The sequence below is a fragment of the Aedes albopictus genome, chromosome 1 (assembly GCF_035046485.1).
Source record: "Aedes albopictus strain Foshan chromosome 1, AalbF5, whole genome shotgun sequence".
In the NCBI taxonomy this organism is placed as follows: domain Eukaryota; kingdom Metazoa; phylum Arthropoda; class Insecta; order Diptera; family Culicidae; genus Aedes; species Aedes albopictus.
The window spans coordinates 318,088,055-318,106,569 of record NC_085136.1 but is presented as its reverse complement, the minus strand read 5'-3'; the positions used below and the strand labels follow the sequence as shown (position 1 = coordinate 318,106,569).

Sequence of the window (18,515 nt, the reverse complement as noted above, 5' to 3'; positions counted from 1 at the left end):
GCTTTCCTGGACACCTCACATTGAGTTCAGAATCAAGAAAGCTTGTATGGCCTTTGGGCAATGCCGGCGTACTTTTGGTACAACTTGGGGTCTAAAACCCAAGTATATCAAATGGATCTTCACAACTGTGGTTCGGCCAATATTGGCTTATGGATGTCTTGTGTGGTGGCAAAAGGGTGAAGTGAGAACGGTCCAATCAAAATTAGGCCATCTCCAAAGGATGTGCTTAATGGCGATGTCTGGGGCGTTCTCTTCAACTCCCACTGCAGCGCTCGAAGTTCTCTTTGACGTTGCCCCACTACACATTCATCTCAAACAAGAAGCCCTTTCTTGCACTTACCGGTTACGGGTACTCGGTCTACTAGAGGAAACTCCTGTGAACCGCACATCAACACACACCTCGTTGTTTCCACTTTTAGTGAATTGGGACAAAATTGTCCTTGCTCCAAGTGATCTTACAATTGCTTGTAATTTTCCATATAGGACATTTTCCACGAAATTCCCTTCCCGGGAAGAGTGGACATCTGGTTATCTGGAAAGAAGTATTTCAGACGGCATCGTATGTTACACTGATGGCTCCCTTCTCGAAGGTCGAGCAGGTGCTGGTGTTTATTCTCGTGAGCTAAGGCCGTATCAGTCTTATTCACTTGGTAGACACTGCACCGTTTTTCAGGCCGAAATCTTTGCTCTTATGTGTGGAGTGCAATCAGCACTTCAGCAGCACGTAATGGGCAAAGTAATATACTTCTGTTCAGATAGCCAGGCTGCTATTAAAGCACTTGCTTCGGCCAACTCCAGGTCGAAGATAGTTATCGCTTGTCGAACTCAAATCGAGGAGCTGAATTCAGCAAACGCTGTTCACCTTGTATGGGTACCTGGCCATTCTTCCATCGCTGGAAATGAATTGGCTGATGAGTTTGCTCGCACTGGAGCATCACATGACTTCATTGGCCCTGAGCCAGCTATTCCGGTATCCAAGTGTTGGGTAAAGCTTCAGATTGACATCTGGGCTGCCACTCAGCACAAACAATACTGGAATAGTTTGGAGTCATGTCGTCAAACCAAATTGTATAGTGCTGAGCCATCTCTACGGGTGGCGAAGTATCTAACTAATCTGTCTAAGCAGAATTGCAGCATGCTGGTCAAAGCATTGACTGGCCACTGCCGACTCAGCTATCACATGGCGAATATTCAGCAAGCTGATTCATTTGCCTGTGATAGCTGTGAATCCGATTATGGAACTTCGTATCATTTGATATGTAACTGTCCAGTTTTCGCGCAACTGCGTTTCCGAGTATTCGGTAAACACTTATTAAGTGAAACTGACTTCAGAAACCTGAATCTTCAGGATATTCTGTTGTTCTTAACCCGCTGTGGTAAAGAGCTATAGGCTCTCTTTCGCTTTATGCGTTATTACAGTGCCCTTTTCAGGGCGCTGTTTGAACCCATTGTGGTACGCTTGTGCGTTAGTACCCTCTTCCAGGGTATTTTTCCTATTTCCCTACCTGTCCCTATCCCCATCCAAATCCTTTTTCCTTCCTTTTGCCTCAGGTAGATGATGAAATAGGCTGTTATTTTGGCGATGGCACAAATGTCCCAAATGGAGGATAACGTGCCTCTGGAGCCGGCCTTCTGATACCTGATACCTGATACCTGGGCTTTTTGCGAATTTTTTGCAGAAGTTTTTTCAATTGATTTCTTCCAGAGAGAAACTTAGGTATGAATTAATGCTCGTCGCGTAGCTAAAGTCAGTCGCGGGTTACTATACATAACTTCTCCCAAATTTGCGACGCCTATCAAATTACAAAACTTCCCCAGGGTCTGCTTCGTCATTGTTTTGGTGAATCCATCTGCCGGTTGACTGAAGGTTGGGATGTACTTGAGCTTGACTACGGCCTTCTCAAGGTACTCATGTACAAAATAATAGCGAATGCTAATATGTTTTGTCCGGGTATTGTAGGATCTGAAAACACGTAGCCGGACCGAAGTCCCTGTTCTTGACGTTCTGAAACAAGAGTTGCTTAAGTTTCTTCTTTAATCGACCGTCAATCGTAAAAATCAGCAGGACTTCTACGTTTATTGTTACAAAAAGCATCGTCTTTCCATCCAGCATCCAGTACAAATAAGTGCCAATTTGAGATCGTTCCAGGCCAAACTGTCACAACACTTGATCCAGCTTGTCGTTCCATACACGGCTTAGTTGTTTGAAATCTTATAACGATTTTTACTGCACCACTGCCGTAATTCTGCAAAGTGACGTAAGCGACATTGATAGGTTTTGCCCATTTTTTGGTTATATTGCATAAAACTCTTGCTCATCCTCTAAATTTCCTTCCATAGATGATAGAATACGACTAGATCTTGCATTCTAATACAGCAGTCATACCACAGTGTTAGTTTTACACCAGATATTATATATAATGTACCAAGAAATATCGACATTTTGAATGGCGCTTACGTCACTTTGCAGAATTACGGCAGGACCAGGACACGGAACATCCAAACACTTGGAACAGATAATCGCTTACCGATTTCCGGTCATTCGTGTCCGACGCCAATCTGCATCCGCATACCCGGTTAACGGTGAACTTGATGCATCCCGTCGAAATAGTAGTTTCGTGTCCTTTGTTCCTTGCATGCACCGAACTACGCTCTTCAGGGCTTGCCAATGTTGAGTACATGGTAGCAGGGTTTTGCAGGAAACGGCCCAGGTATCCAACCGGAAAGCAAACATCTGGCCGTACGCACAACATGAGGTAAATCAACGATCCTAACAGCTCTAGGTATGGTTCATCGGTACGTTGCCCGTCAGCTCCAGAGATAACCCTTTCTCCATCAGTGTTCGACCGGATTGCAGTCACTCATTCCGAAACGTTTCATCAGTCGGTCAATGCTTGTGGCTTGCGATAGCTGCATCACTCCAGCCTCATAATCGTAGACAATCTTTATTCCTAAGAAGCGACGAAGTTCTCCACAGTCGGACATCTCGAAAATCTTGGCCAGGTCTTGCTTCAGCTTCTCAATCGAAGATAAATTCCGTCCTGCAACCAACAGATCGTCCACGTACAGGATAAGGATCAGCTCATCATTGGGGTTCAGCTTGATGTAGAGGCAATAATCATGCTTCGATCTGGTAAATCCCATTTTGAGAAGCTCCCCAAGTAACAAAATTAATTTTATAATGCTTTTGAAGTATTCTTCAACACCTGTGCTTTAAAACCATGCATAAACCAAATTGCTCTGCAAAACGAAATCAACTCAACCATAAACCCGTAATAAGACCAAAGATCCTAAGATGCTCTTGGAGAGTTGTTTTTAAATTTCTCTTAAAACTTGTTGTACTTCCCAACAAGGTTGCGACCATTCATTTGCAAAGATTAACATTCATTTGCGATTATCTCAGTTCAGAAGCATGCTATCGAAAAACAATGTATGGATGAATTTAATCTTGTAGTTTTATTTGAAAGTTTGCCGAATAACATTGTGGTCGCACACGCATAGCAAAATCGTGAGTGAGCTGTGAAGGCAACTTTCCACAGCGTGAATGTAACTTACATTCACCGCGTGGAGAGTTGCCTGAATGAATGTAAATCTTTGCAAATGAATGGTCGCAACCTTGCTTCCCAAGTTGTCCTCAAGGCGATTTGCTCTCTCCTTGTAGAATTCTTCAAGTGCACGATAAAACGATAATAAATTTGTCAGTGTTGTTTCTGATGCAGCTGTCGACAGAAAAGTTTGATGAAATAAATTGAAAAAATGCACAATGAAAATGACACATTATTGTAATTGGCATTAATTTATTACACAAATTGGAAATATTTCCGTGGTGTAACAAGGATGCCAAATGCCAAGCAAGATTCATCGTATATATGTTGCAATATACTTCCAAAAATTGCAACGCGCTTCCATTACAATGCACTAATAAAATATTTAAATATATTATTCCTGGTCATGAAAACATTGTTCATGAGTTTTCTCAACATGGCTTCCATTGAAATCTAGGCCGGTGGTCGGTCCGTTATCGATGGTTTTAATCAACATCACCATAAGATCGTCTTAAGCTTCTTTCAATTCGTGCCAGAGCTGAAAGCATAACTCAAGTATACTAGGATTTATAACGTTCTCAATGCAGCCTGGTTGGCCTCCATCAAGAACGTCTTAAATTTATTTCATCTTAAGCAAGGGTGAGAAGTATTTCTCAAGAGTACTCAGGTTTATAACGTTCTTGATGTAGGTTTATGCAAACTCCGCCGAGAACGTAACAAATCATGTAAGCCAAATTGTAAACAAACAATAAATTATCGCACTGCGGTGGATTTTGTGAATCTCGTCCGATTAATTTTACCATCAGCCCGGTACCGTTGCCAACCAGGCAGACCTTTTTCGATAACCGGCCTTGATGCGGTACAGTGCCTCATTCCTCCAGTCAGAATTTCCAACAGGTAAGTAGTTGTTGATTTTAAAGATCGATGATTGGAACCCGAATGGCACGGGAATCGACGTCCTTGATGACCAATCCCACCTCATTTCGGATGCTGCAACCGAAGGAACTTGGCACTGCACCGCACCGCGTCGCGGTTGGGTTTCCGGGTATACCTATAGGTGCTCCTGATTGGCAGGAATAATGGAACGATGAGAATCAAAATTTGATGCTTGAGTTTTTTATTGTATTTTTCATGTACCAAACTGTTCTTATGCGAGAACAGTTGCTCTTGATCAAGAATGGATGATTGAAGCTAACTACAAGAGCCTTAGAAAACTAAAAATAAAATCAACAGTTCTTGTTATGTTTATGGTTTTATGAACTGAACCTCAAGTATTCTTGGAGGTGTTTTTAAAACCACATATTGACAAAGAATAGTTGTACTCAGCTGAAACTCCGATAAGATCAACTAGAATATGCAATGTTCCGATAAAACTATCATAAAAACAAATAAAACCAAATAGAATCAAGATTGTTACTTGGGTCCTCTTTGAATCGCTCATTTCAGCTTAGAGGTGATTGTTTCAAACCGTATAAAGACTTGATCAACCGGCACGCTTGACCAGGCATTGCTTGAACACCAGCCGGAACATCCATGTAGATGGTTTCCTTGAGACGGCCATGCAGGAAAGTAGTCCGTACGTTCATTTGATGAAAGTAGAACTTGCGGTGTACTCCGACAGCTAGAACAGCTCGAATCGTGGCCAGCCTTACCACTGGTGCGTAGGTTTCCTCGAAATCTCGTCCTGGTTTTTGGAGATAGCCTTTCGCCACTAATCTGGTTTTGTACCGGACCGGCCTGCCGTTCTCGTCCTCCTTCAACCGAAACACCCATTTTGACTTGGAGAGGTTTAACGCTTGCTGGACACGTCGTTAGCTACCACACGTTGTTCGCTTTTAGGGATTTTAGCTCGCTGTCCACCGCTCGTAACCACTCCTCGCTGTCTTCTCGTCCGGCAATCTCGTCATTGGTTTGAGGGATATCTGTGTAAAGTGAAGTTGCTGCGTAGCCAACAAAGTAATCCAAAAACTTACCGGGGAGCGTTCACTCCCGTTCGATGCGCCTCACTAACGTTTGTTCGCCGGACTCGCAGTGTTCTAGATGCGAAAGGAGCGCTGACGGTGTTGGATCATCGGTTCGAGCTTCATCGTGGTAGAGTTGATCATGTGCATCTTCAAAATCATCACCGGCCTCGACTTCGACAGGTTGAACACGTCCATCTTCCTCCTCTAGTTCGACCGGGAATACTACCACCAATGATTTCTGCGACGTTTCGTCCGGTTCAGCAGCATAAGGGAACCTTGTCTCGTCAAACTTGACATCGCGGGCTACGATGATTCTTCGGTGTATGCGGTCAAAGAGTCTGCAGCCATTCAGTGCGTAGCCCATCATGATCACCTCTACGCTTTTCGGATCGAGCTTCTTTCTTGATTGGCTTGGTATTCACGCAAAAACTTTACATCCGAATATACGTACCTTCTCCAAGTTTGGCTTCGTACCGGACCACAGCTCCGCTGGTGTCATTTGGCACGACAAACTCTTCGTAGGGCTCCGGTTAAGAAGGTACACACCTGTGTAGGCTGCTTCCGACCAGTTTTTCGGCGTTTGGGAGTCCAACATCATGGCACGAACCTTCTCAATGAGCGTCCTATTGAAGCGTTCGGCCACTCCGTTTTGTTGAGGAGTACACGCAATCGTCGGCTCGACTTGAATACCTTTGGTCTTGTACCACATCTTCTACACGTTGGAACAATATTCTCTACCTTGATCCACTGTGAGCCTTGATATTGCTTTCTCAGTTGCAACGGTTGCCATGGCTTCAAACTCGTGAAACTTCTCGAAATCTTGGGACTTCTTGTTCATCAAGTAAATGACCGAAAAGTGGGTGTAGTCATCTATGAATGATACAAAATATCGCGAACCGTCCCACGCTGGTAGATCAATCGGACCACAGACGTCCGAGTGTATTCGCTCCAGCTCCGTGTCGCTCGTTGCCTGGTTCCGCTGAAGGGTTCACGGCATTGCTTACCTTGTACACAGGGATCCTTCAACCATGTTCTGTTGCACCAATTTTGTCATAGCTTGCTCGTTGAGGTGGCCGAGTCGACGATGCCACAATCCACTGGTCTGCGCTTGGCACACGTTCGCCGTAGATGAGTCGACGCTAACCGCTAGTTCATACAAACTGCCGTTCAGGTGAGCTGTAGTAATAACTTGGCCTTCCTTCCGCAGCACAGCACAGGTCTTCGCAACGTGACTTTCCCCATTCTTTGCCACTTGAATGACGATCCTGAGTCCAGCTTGAAAATTAACTTCTTACTTCGGCTCGTAATCTTCTCCTCACGGTTGACCATAAAACTTACGGCTTTGTTTCCCGCAGCAACGTTGGCTTCACTACCGCCCTTCTGGCGACAGCCTTTCTTCATGTGGCCCTTCCGACCGCATTTATGACACTTTCCGTTGAACGTTGTCTTGGTTTTCATCTTGCCCTTCTCGCCGGCGAGCGCTGTCAATTTCTCCGTCATATTCTGCTGCCAGCCTCGCTGCTTCACTTCTTCTCCTTCTCCAGTTTGAGTTGCCGAATAAGGTCTTCGAACACCACCAAATGACTTCGCTGGAATCGCCTTCCTTCATTCTTAACCGTCCCAGCTGCTCCCGCACTAGGTTTTGCGTTACCAGGGACTTCTTGGCAAAGGAATTCTCCAGAGCTCGCCACATTTGCTTCGCTGTAGTCGGCCACCGCCGGGGGATCTTCTGTTAAAGTGTTGACCACTCCGCTTGCGTCCAGGAACATCCGCACCCGAAAGCTCCAGTTGTGGAATCCAGGACCTCCGCTGAACTGGGGTATTCCGTGCGCCGAATCCTTGGTCGAGCCCATAACCTGTAGAGTAGTGGTGCTACTTGTCGGGAAAACTCCGGAGCTTGGCGATAGCAAATTGACTAATGAACATTAATTTGGTATAAACAACTTAAGTAACTAGGGGGTTTCTAGGGTAGCGTTGTTACACAACTTACTGGTTGGCTACTTGATTACATGAAAATTTCTCCAGACACTTGGCTACGGAATCATCCACCTTATCGCAAGTGAACCGCGTCTTCTTAGACTTCTTATTCACCTGCGTCTTCAAACTGTTCGGATTGTAGGCCCTCTTTCGAACTTCACATTGTACAAGGTCTTGACTTTCTTGGCATCTGAGTTATCATACAAAAAGTTGGCTCCCGAGATTTCCAATCCCATGATCATCGGTTCGCAATGATCTAGCAGTCCCATCAACAGCAACGCCACCAACCACGAGTCGTCCACCTTGAACCCAATTGAAACAAGCTTGTGGGATGTGCTCATTAGTTCGTTGGCGTATTTCTCCGCACTCGAACTGCTGGCCAAACGAACCGATGTCAGCTTCTAAAGTACCTAATCCGAATTTTCACGTAAGCCCGGTATCTTGAATTGCTGTAGTTAACTTCTTCCATGCTTCTGCTGCATCCTGGATAAGACTTTAGTTGAAACTTTCCAGACTGCGACAGATCGTCGCTAGCGCTCGCATCTTGACGTCATTTGTTACGACTGCGCCTTCCGCAGGATCAATCGCACTCCAACTACCTTCTCCAATCAATATCATCCTTACCGCAAACGGTCAAGTTCAACAGATTCGGTCGTTACTCAAACGCTTTCTGCTTCACTACGACTTCCGTTTCCGCCGGCTTCCTGAATTCCAGAGCTTCCTCCGTTCACTGACATCTTGCTTTTCTGATAATCTTCTAGACATGGCTTATAGCAGAGTTAAAGAATCATAAACTCTTCAATTTAGATATCTGTCGTCGTAGCGTAGCTAGGGTTAGTCGCGGGCGTCGCGGGTTACTATATGTACATCATCTTACGAAGTTCCTCCCGAGATTTTTCCTGGAGTTTCTCGCAAGATTTCATTTGTATTATATACGATATTTCTTCGGGATTTTCATACAGCGAATTTCATAAGTTATCCCAGTAGTCATAACAGAAAAATCCTCTAGAAAAATTCCTTCAAGAATTCTGGGAGCAACTATTAAAAAATCTCAGAAGGAGAACCCAAAATCTCGAGACAATTTCTGTTAAGAATTTCGGGAAGAGTTCTGGGAAAAATCCTGAAAATATCTGTAAAAAACGGTCTCAGCCACCAGCAACAGCAATCTTCTGAGAGAACCGGGAGAAACTCCGAAAGAAATCTCAAGTGAAACTTCGAAAGAAATCCTGCGAGAACGTTTAGGAAGCATTCCGGCTGAAGCTGCCGTAGCATTCCCTGGATAAAGACTAGACAAAAACTGACGGAAAATTCTTGAAGCATCTATAGGAGAAACATCGTAAGGAATCCTGCAGAAAATTTGCGGAAAAGTCTTCAAGGAATCTTTGGAGGAGCTCTAATAGAAATCTTAGGAATAACTACTGTAGAAACTCTGGGAAAACTCTGGGAAGATTTCTTGGGGAAGTCCCAAGATGAACACTACTGGGTGGAATCGTGAATAGTTTTCTAGATAAAACTCCGCAGAAATTCCGCGATAACACTTGAGATATTCTCAGAGAAATGTTTGTGGAAGTCTCGGAAAAAATTCTGGAAGAAATTCCACTGAAATTTCTGGAAGATTCTTGTGAAACATCTTAGAAAAATTCGGTCCGAAATCGAGTATCCTGAAAGATTCTCAAAGAAGAAACTGGAAATAACTGTTCGAAGCTTTGAAAAATGCCTATAGAAATCCGGAAGAATCGCAAACGAATAACCAAAAAAATGTCGTGAAAAATACGGTAGCAATATCCTACTAAAAGGTAATACAAGAGGTAGTTGTAAAGAAATTTCAGAATGAAACTCTGTGGAAATTTCTGGAGAAATCGATCCAGGAACTTTTTGTAGAAGAATATTAACTTCATTTCCTTTGGGCATAGAATATCTTCGTAAATGGTCATTAATAAGAGAAGCTCTCAGTTAATATCTGTAGAAGTCCTCATAGAACGCTGAGTCGCAAGCTTTGTCCCAGTTAGGACGTTACACCAAGTAGATTTTTTCCAACTAATGAACTAGAGAATTCGAGAGAAATACTATGAGTGAAAAGAATCCAACTAATATTACATCAGAATTCCATTTAAAAATCTATGTAATAAGAAATCAATTAAGAATTTCGAGGTACCACATCTTTCCAAGAGTACCTCCCACAAGAATCCCTAACCCCACCCCCCCCAACTCACCAATAGTATTGATCGTGATCACGATCGGTTCCGAGGCAATCTTGGTCCACGGCACGCGAATCGCCAGCTCATGGATGTGCCCCGACAGGAACTGGAACGGCAGCGACAGCTCCTCCTCCAGCACGTCCAGCTTCAGGTCCAGATTCTGGAAGACCACCTCGCCACCCCACAGGGACACCTGCGAGTCCTCCGGCCGGATGTTTTTCACATACTTCTCCACGTAGCTCAGGATGATGGGGGTGATGTAGGACTCGATTTTAAACATATTTCCGCGTGATTTTGCTGTTCCTCGATTACGACCGAAAATTCACTCAAAACCAAAACATAACGGGACTTTGGGCTGCCGAAGCTCCGTGGAGTTCTTGAATGCAAATCGACACAAAATTCGATGTTCTCACTGATTACATTTGCTGGATAACACGGAAACTTCACAAAATCGGTGACTAAACCACACTTTGAAGGATTTTTTTCCAGCTCAAAGTTCCCGATAAAAATGTTGATAACACAGGCAATTTTTTTTCTCGCGTTCCACGGAGGCAGTCTTCACACGTCTGACGGACGGCAGACGACGTCGACGACGACAGAAGAATGGGTTTCTTCTTTGTTTTGCGGCGGCGGTGTTATTACTATCGCGTGATGTTTTTGTCGCGTTTTCGCGTGCTATTGTTTGTGGGTGAGGTGTGGGTGGGACGGTTTGTTTTCGTAACGGAACGGTGGAGAAACGTCAGAAATCAGGGAAAAACAAACAAGGGGTTCGGTTCGCCGGTGGTCGAAAAGGGAGTTGAGCGAAGAGGTTTTTCGACCCAATTTGGCTGCGCATGAACAAATGAAAGTGGCTGAGTGATTGTGAGCGATCTCGGAAACACGGTGAGAAAATGTTTACGAAAATCATCTGGCAAAAACATAAAATTTTCTGACATTAAAATATTAAATAATATAACATATAAAACTGGGGATTCGTGCATTGGTGACATGATAAACAGACGTAACACTCTTGAAAAAAATCTACCGAAAATGTGTTATTTGTGAAAATGCATGTAATCGCTAGAACATACGCAAACATGTTTAATGTTTTCAAGGATTCTGTCGAGAATCCTGAAAGGATTCTGTCGACTGTCGAGAATCCTGAAAATAATTCTGTTGAGAATCCTGGAAGGATTCTGTCTAATGTCGTTTTCGTTTTTGCGGTGGAGCTACACCGGTGTAGCACTTTTGCACCGAAAATGTTCGTTTTTGATTTCCGTGCTACACCGGTGCAGCACTTTTTCTGCACCACGCAGGATAGTGTAACACTCAAAAAATCGGGAGTGTAGCTGGTGCACACCGTGTCCACCAATCAGCGTTTGCAAAGTTGTCAATATTTTGGTGTTTATACACGCACACCAATGCAACTGCACCGAAAATGTTCGTTTATTCAGCGAAAAGTGTAGCACGAAGCGGTGTAGCACCGCCGCAAAAACGAAAACGACATAAAATCCTTAAAGGATTCTGTCGAGAATCCTGAAAGGATTCTGTCGAGAATCCTGAAAGGATTCTGTCGAGAATCCTGAAAGGATTCTGTCGAGAATCCTGAAAGGATTCTGTCGAGAATCCTGAAAGGATCCCAACTAACATTTTCAGCGCTATAAGCTTCAGTCATTTGCTTTCTGTTGTGTAACCATCGAGTAAAAGCAGTCAACGCTGAATAAAAGGAAAGCTAGTCAAATATAAATCATAAGCTAATACACGACTGCAAAACAAGCACCATACAGCTACCAAACTCGGTTTTCAGAAATCCATTGCTTGTCACTGGGGCTGCCTTTACTCCAATCTATTCCAACTCCGGGAGATTTCCCGGAAGATGTGAAAACTTGAACACAACGAATAGTGAGTCCCCACTAACAAAACAGCTGCTACTACCCAAGTAACCACGAAGCCGTATATAAGTGCATCAATTTTGCTATATATTTATATTTAAAATAGTGAATATAATGCTGCATTACTTTAAACGCCTCATTGAAGCAATATTAAAGTCGAAAAGGGCCCCACTAAAATCAAATTAATGCAACACGTTGACAGCCATTGCTAAAGTAACATAAATGCATGTGCTGTACATTTGCATTTACACATGCTAAATACGTGCAACACGAAAAACCAAAACAAAAATCTATTTTTAGCACCGCTTCATTATCGGCGGTACTAATGCCCCCACACATGAATGTTTTAACCATTATTTTTTTGTCGCCGGGTCGGGAGTCGAAACAGAATTGTTGAAGACCGCTAGATGAGTTCCATACGCGCTGGCTCCTTGGACCGTTTCTGCTGCAGTGATAACAACAGATATTTCATTAACTAAAAGGAGACTATTCTTCTGTCTCAATCATTGCAGTAGAGCGCAAAACGACTATGTCATATGTAATAGAGTCCCTGTAATCACATTCTGATAATCACTGATAAATACATAATGCATTTTAGAATATATTCAATCAATATAAGAAAATTAAAACACCCTTCGCATACTGCTCACATGCTAATTGTGGTTTCCATCATTATTGGCATGTGATAGCAGCCAATAGAAAAGAGAAAAGGTCATCTCTTAAAAGGGTTTTCTGAAAAAAGTCGTCGATCGGTGGTTCAAACGGTGATTAGGTTGGTCGGGAGTCGAACCAGACGTGCTGATGACCGCTAGAGTAAAGTTGTTCAATCTTCTTGATTACATTTGTTTACCATTAGAGTCAAGCTTTTATAATTGTATTGTTAGAGCAACCTTTGCTAGTTTGTGCATTGCATCTATTCAGTTTTTGCCGTGTTGAATTATTGAATTAGCGTATAGCAGCATTTAATACACCCTAATGTAAAGAAAAATGTAATGCACCATTACATTGATAATGCCAATCTAAAGGATTAATGCATGACAAGTGTGGAATTACTGCATTCCGCATTGCAAAGGTTGATATTCAGTCTAATTCGTGCAATGATATAATGCTTGTGGTTACTTGGGTATACAGTACAATTCGTTATACTGACAAATCCCCAAACCAGCAGCGCTTTAAAGGCCGTTATGCGATTTCATTACGGCTAGAAGCTGTGATAAAGAAACTGTTGGTTTACCAACACGGCTTGTCGGATGTAAACATTATTGTCAAAACAAACTTTAAGCGGGATATATAGCTACTACACAAATTCTTTACAGCTATCCATCTCTGTGCTGTGAAATTATTTGGGTTGCTTTTATTGCACTTTAATTCAATGCCGGAAGATTGGCCGGAAGATGTGCAAATCGAGTAAGAGAGTCCCAGCCACTACAACAGCTGCTTTTATACAGTACGTTTTGTAATGTTGCCAAAACACAAAACAGCAGCGCTTCGTAGCCGTTTAAAGAACACTCTTTCAGCCAGAAGCTGTGAAGAAGAATCTGTTGGCGCAACCACACAGCTTGTTCAATGTAAACATTATTGCGTTTGACGTTTTACAAGCTTTTGCAGCAAGATGAAGTTGGGTAAGTTTTCTTGTGGCACAATTATGAAGCCTTGTCTGGAGTAAAACAAAACGGGCTATTTTCTATGTTATTTATATATAGCAGTGTGGCAGCGAGGACACCATCGAGACCAGTGGATACGGAGATCGGGAGTTCGATTCCAAGTAGCAACAAGTACTTTAATTATTCAATTTTAAAAGTGATAGTTCCAGTTCCACATGTATTGCGTCACGGTATCCATAACCTAATTATACCGCATTTAGTTCACCACTGGACTGCGAACTGCGACTTCATAAGTGCGAAAACGTAAATAAAAGTGCGCGATTGCATCAAATCAGGTTGATGTCTTCGGCGCACTATTTTTTCAATCTAAGGTGAACAAGTGCTCTGAAGACACCGAGTTGATTTGATGCAATCGCGCACTTTTATTAGCGTTTTCGCACTCGTGAAAACTAGTGCGATAGTCCAGTGGTGAACTAAATGCGCTATATATTTAATCGTTTAATTTGCGGATGCCGTAAAACTATTATTTAACAACTGCGAAAAGGCTGAAAAAGCGCCTTCTCAAGATGTTATTCAGTTAGTGGTTACATAGGAGCCGAGAAAAGAGCTATGACTAGGTGGCATAGAAGCTGATCCAAGAGCTGATCGCACAGCATGTACAAGCTGATTAAGTCCAGATTCATTGGTATAGGGCTTGCATAGAAGCTTCCATCCATATGTACAACACAGTAACTCAGCATCAAGCCGTATTAAGGACGCTTTGTTGACGTTTACATTCACAAAAAATGTTAGTTGGGATTCTGTCGAGAATCCTGAAAGGATTCTGTCGAGAAAGGATTCTGTCGAAAATCCTGAAAGGATTCTGTCGAAAATCCTGGAAGGATTCTGTCGAAAATCCTGAAAGGATTCTGTCGAGAATCCTGAAAGGATTCTGTCGAGAATCCTGAAAGGATTCTGTCGAGAATCCTGAAAGGATTCTGTCGAGAATTCTGAAAGGATTCTGTCGAGAATCCTGAAAGGATTCTGTCGAGAATCCTGAAGAGGAGGTTCATTTATTACGTCCATCGTTTTTCGGGATTTCTAGAACCCCCCTCCCCCCTCTGTCACGCTATTTTCCTATACCTAATACACGTACTGTCACACTTTTCTAAACCAACCCCCCCCTCCCCCAAATCTTGGACGTAATTTTTGAACGTTACCAAAGGATTCTGTCGAGAATCCTGAAAGGATTCTGTCGAGAATCTTGAAAAGATTCTGTCGAGAATCCTGAAGTGATTCTGCCGAGAATCCTGAATGGATTCTGTCGAGAATCCTGAAAGGATTCTGTCGAGAATCCTGAAAGGATTCTGTCGAGAATCCTGAAAGGATTCTGTCGAGAATCCTGAAAGGATTCTGTCGAGAATCCTGAAAGGATTCTGTCGAGAATCCTGAAAGGATTCTGTCGAGAATCCTGAAAGGATTCTGTCGAGAATCCTGAAAGGATTCTGTCGAGAATCCTGAAAGGATTCTGTCGAGAACCCTGAAAATATTCTGTCGAGAATCCTGAAATGATTCTGTGAAGAATCCTGAAAGGATTCTGTCGAGAATCCTGAAAGGATTCTGTCGAGAATCCTTCCAGGATTCTGTCGAGAATCCTTCCAGGATTCTGTCGAGAATCCTTCCAGGATTCTGTCGAGAATCCTTCCAGGATTCTGGAGAGAATCCTTCCAGGATTCTGGAGAGAATCCTTCCAGGATTCTGGAGAGAATCCTTCCAGGATTCTGGAGAGAATCCTTCCAGGATTCTGGAGAGAATCCTTCCAGGATTCTGGAGAGAATCCTTCCAGGATTCTGGAGAGAATCCTTCCAGGATTCTGGAGAGAATCCTTCCAGGATTCTGGAGAGAATCCTTCCAGGATTCTGGAGAGAATCCTTCCAGGATTCTGGAGAGAATCCTTCCAGGATTCTGGAGAGAATCCTTCCAGGATTCTGGAGAGAATCCTTCCAGGATTCTGGAGAGAATCCTTCCAGGATTCTGGAGAGAATCCTTCCAGGATTCTGGAGAGAATCCTTCCAGGATTCTGGAGAGAATCCTTCCAGGATTCTGGAGAGAATCCTTCCAGGATTCTGGAGAGAATCCTTCCAGGATTCTGGAGAGAATCCTTCCAGGATTCTGGAGAGAATCCTTCCAGGATTCTGGAGAGAATCCTTCCAGGATTCTGGAGAGAATCCTTCCAGGATTCTGGAGAGAATCCTTCCAGGATTCTGGAGAGAATCCTTCCAGGATTCTGGAGAGAATCCTTCCAGGATTCTGGAGAGAATCCTTCCAGGATTCTGGAGAGAATCCTTCCAGGATTCTGGAGAGAATCCTTCCAGGATTCTGGAGAGAATCCTTCCAGGATTCTGGAGAGAATCCTTCCAGGATTCTGGAGAGAATCCTTCCAGGATTCTGGAGAGAATCCTTCCAGGATTCTGGAGAGAATCCTTCCAGGATTCTGGAGAGAATCCTTCCAGGATTCTGGAGAGAATCCTTCCAGGATTCTGGAGAGAATCCTTCCAGGATTCTGGAGAGAATCCCGCCAGGATTCTGGAGAGAATCCTTCCAGGATTCTGTCGAGAATCCCGCCAGGATTCTGTCGAGAATCCTGCCAGGATTCTGTCGAGATTCCTGCCAGGATTCTGTCGAGAATCCTGCCAGGATTCTGTCGAGAATCCTGCCAGGATTCTGTCGGGAATCCTGCCAGGATTCTGTCGAGAATCCTGCCAGGATTCTGTCGGGAATCCTGCCAGGATTCTGTCGAGAATCCTGCCAGGATTCTGTCGAGAATCCTGCCAGGATTCTGTCGAGAATCCTTCCAGGATTCTGTCGAGAATCCTTCCAGGATTCTGTCGAGAATCCTTCCAGGATTCTGTCGAGAATCCTTCCAGGATTCTGTCGAGAATCCTTCCAGGATTCTGTCGAGAATCCTTCCAGGATTCTGTCGAGAATCCTTCCAGGATTCTGTCGAGAATCCTTCCAGGATTCTGTCGAGAATCCTTCCAGGATTCTGTCGAGAATCCTTCCAGGATTCTGTCGAGAATCCTTCCAGGATTCTGTCGAGAATCCTTCCAGGATTCTGTCGAGAATCCTTCCAGGATTCTGTCGAGAATCCTTCCAGGATTCTGTCGAGAATCCTTCCAGGATTCTGTCGAGAATCCTTCCAGGATTCTGTCGAGAATCCTTCCAGGATTCTGTCGAGAATCCTTCCAGGATTCTGTCGAGAATCCTTCCAGGATTCTGTCGAGAATCCTTCCAGGATTCTGTCGAGAATCCTTCCAGGATTCTGTCGAGAATCCTTCCAGGATTCTGTCGAGAATCCTTCCAGGATTCTGTCGAGAATCCTTCCAGGATTCTGTCGAGAATCCTTCCAGGATTCTGTCGAGAATCCTTCCAGGATTCTGTCGAGAATCCTTCCAGGATTCTGTCGAGAATCCTTCCAGGATTCTGTCGAGAATCCTTCCAGGATTCTGTCGAGAATCCTTCCAGGATTCTGTCGAGAATCCTTCCAGGATTCTGTCGAGAATCCTTCCAGGATTCTGTCGAGAATCCTTCCAGGATTCTGTCGAGAATCCTTCCAGGATTCTGTCGAGAATCCTTCCAGGATTCTGTCGAGAATCCTTCCAGGATTCTGTCGAGAATCCTTCCAGGATTCTGTCGAGAATCCTTCCAGGATTCTGTCGAGAATCCTTCCAGGATTCTGTCGAGAATCCTTCCAGGATTCTGTCGAGAATCCTTCCAGGATTCTGTCGAGAATCCTTCCAGGATTCTGTCGAGAATCCTTCCAGGATTCTGTCGAGAATCCTTCCAGGATTCTGTCGAGAATCCTTCCAGGATTCTGTCGAGAATCCTTCCAGGATTCTGTCGAGAATCCTTCCAGGATTCTGTCGAGAATCCTTCCAGGATTCTGTCGAGAATCCTTCCAGGATTCTGTCGAGAATCCTTCCAGGATTCTGTCGAGAATCCTTCCAGGATTCTGTCGAGATTCCTCCCAGGATTCTGTCGAGAATCCTTCCAGGATTCTGTCGAGAATCCTTCCAGGATTCTGTCGAGAATCCTTCCAGGATTCTGTCGAGAATCCTTCCAGGATTCTGTCGAGAATCCTTCCAGGATTCTGTCGAGAATCCTTCCAGGATTCTGTCGAGAATCCTTCCAGGATTCTGTCGAGAATCCTTCCAGGATTCTGTCGAGAATCCTTCCAGGATTCTGTCGAGAATCCTTCCAGGATTCTGTCGAGAATCCTTCCAGGATTCTGTCTAGAATCCTTCCAGGATTCTGTCGAGAATCCTTCCAGGATTCTGTCGAGAATCCTTCCAGGATTCTGTCGAGAATCCTTCCAGGATTCTGTCGAGAATCCTTCCAGGATTCTGTCGAGAATCCTTCCAGGATTCTGTCGAGAATCCTTCCAGGATTCTGTCGAGAATCCTTCCAGGATTCTGTCGAGAATCCTTCCAGGATTCTGTCGAGAATCCTTCCAGGATTCTGTCGAGAATCCTTCCAGGATTCTGTCGAGAATCCTTCCAGGATTCTGTCGAGAATCCTTCCAGGATTCTGTCGAGAATCCTTCCAGGATTCTGTCGAGAATCCTTCCAGGATTCGGTCGAGAATCCTTCCAGGATTCGGTCGAGAATCCTTCCAGGATTCGGTCGAGAATCCTTCCAGGATTCTGTCGAGAATCCTTCCAGGATTCGGTCGAGAATCCTTCCAGGATTCTGTCGAGAATCCTTCCAGGATTCTGTCGAGAATCCTTCCAGGATTCTGTCGAGAATCCTTCCAGGATTCTGTCGAGAATCCTTCCAGGATTCTGTCGAGAATCCTTCCAGGATTCTGTCGAGAATCCTTCCAGGATTCTGTCGAGAATCCTTCCAGGATTCTGTCGAGAATCCTTCCAGGATTCTGTCGAGAATCCTTCCAGGATTCTGTCGAGAATCCTTCCAGGATTCTGTCGAGAATCCTTCCAGGATTCTGTCGAGAATCCTTCCAGGATTCTGTCGAGAATCCTTCCAGGATTCTGTCGAGAATCCTTCCAGGATTCTGTCGAGAATCCTTCCAGGATTCTGTCGAGAATCCTTCCAGGATTCTGTCGAGAATCCTTCCAGGATTCTGTCGAGAATCCTTCCAGGATTCTGTCGAGAATCCTTCCAGGATTCTGTCGAGAATCCTTCCAGGATTCTGTCGAGAATCCTTCCAGGATTCTGTCGAGAATCCTTCCAGGATTCTGTCGAGAATCCTTCCAGGATTCTGTCGAGAATCCTTCCAGGATTCTGTCGAGAATCCTTCCAGGATTCTGTCGAGAATCCTTCCAGGATTCTGTCGAGAATCCTTCCAGGATTCTGTCGAG

At 44.1% G+C, this 18,515-nt stretch overlaps 1 protein-coding gene across 1 annotated transcript in view; it reads right to left on the bottom strand.

Moving 5' to 3' along the window:
* LOC109423638 (intermembrane lipid transfer protein VPS13B-like) overlaps positions 1–10,091 on the bottom strand; it is a 60,257-nt gene extending 50,166 nt beyond the window's left edge. Inside the window, exon 1 of the mRNA XM_062847202.1 lies at positions 9,700–10,091. Within this exon, the coding sequence (XP_062703186.1) occupies positions 9,700–9,964 (265 nt within the window). The 5' untranslated portion in view covers positions 9,965–10,091. The remainder of the gene's footprint in view (positions 1–9,699) is intronic.
* Positions 10,092–18,515: the final 8,424 nt, after the last annotated feature.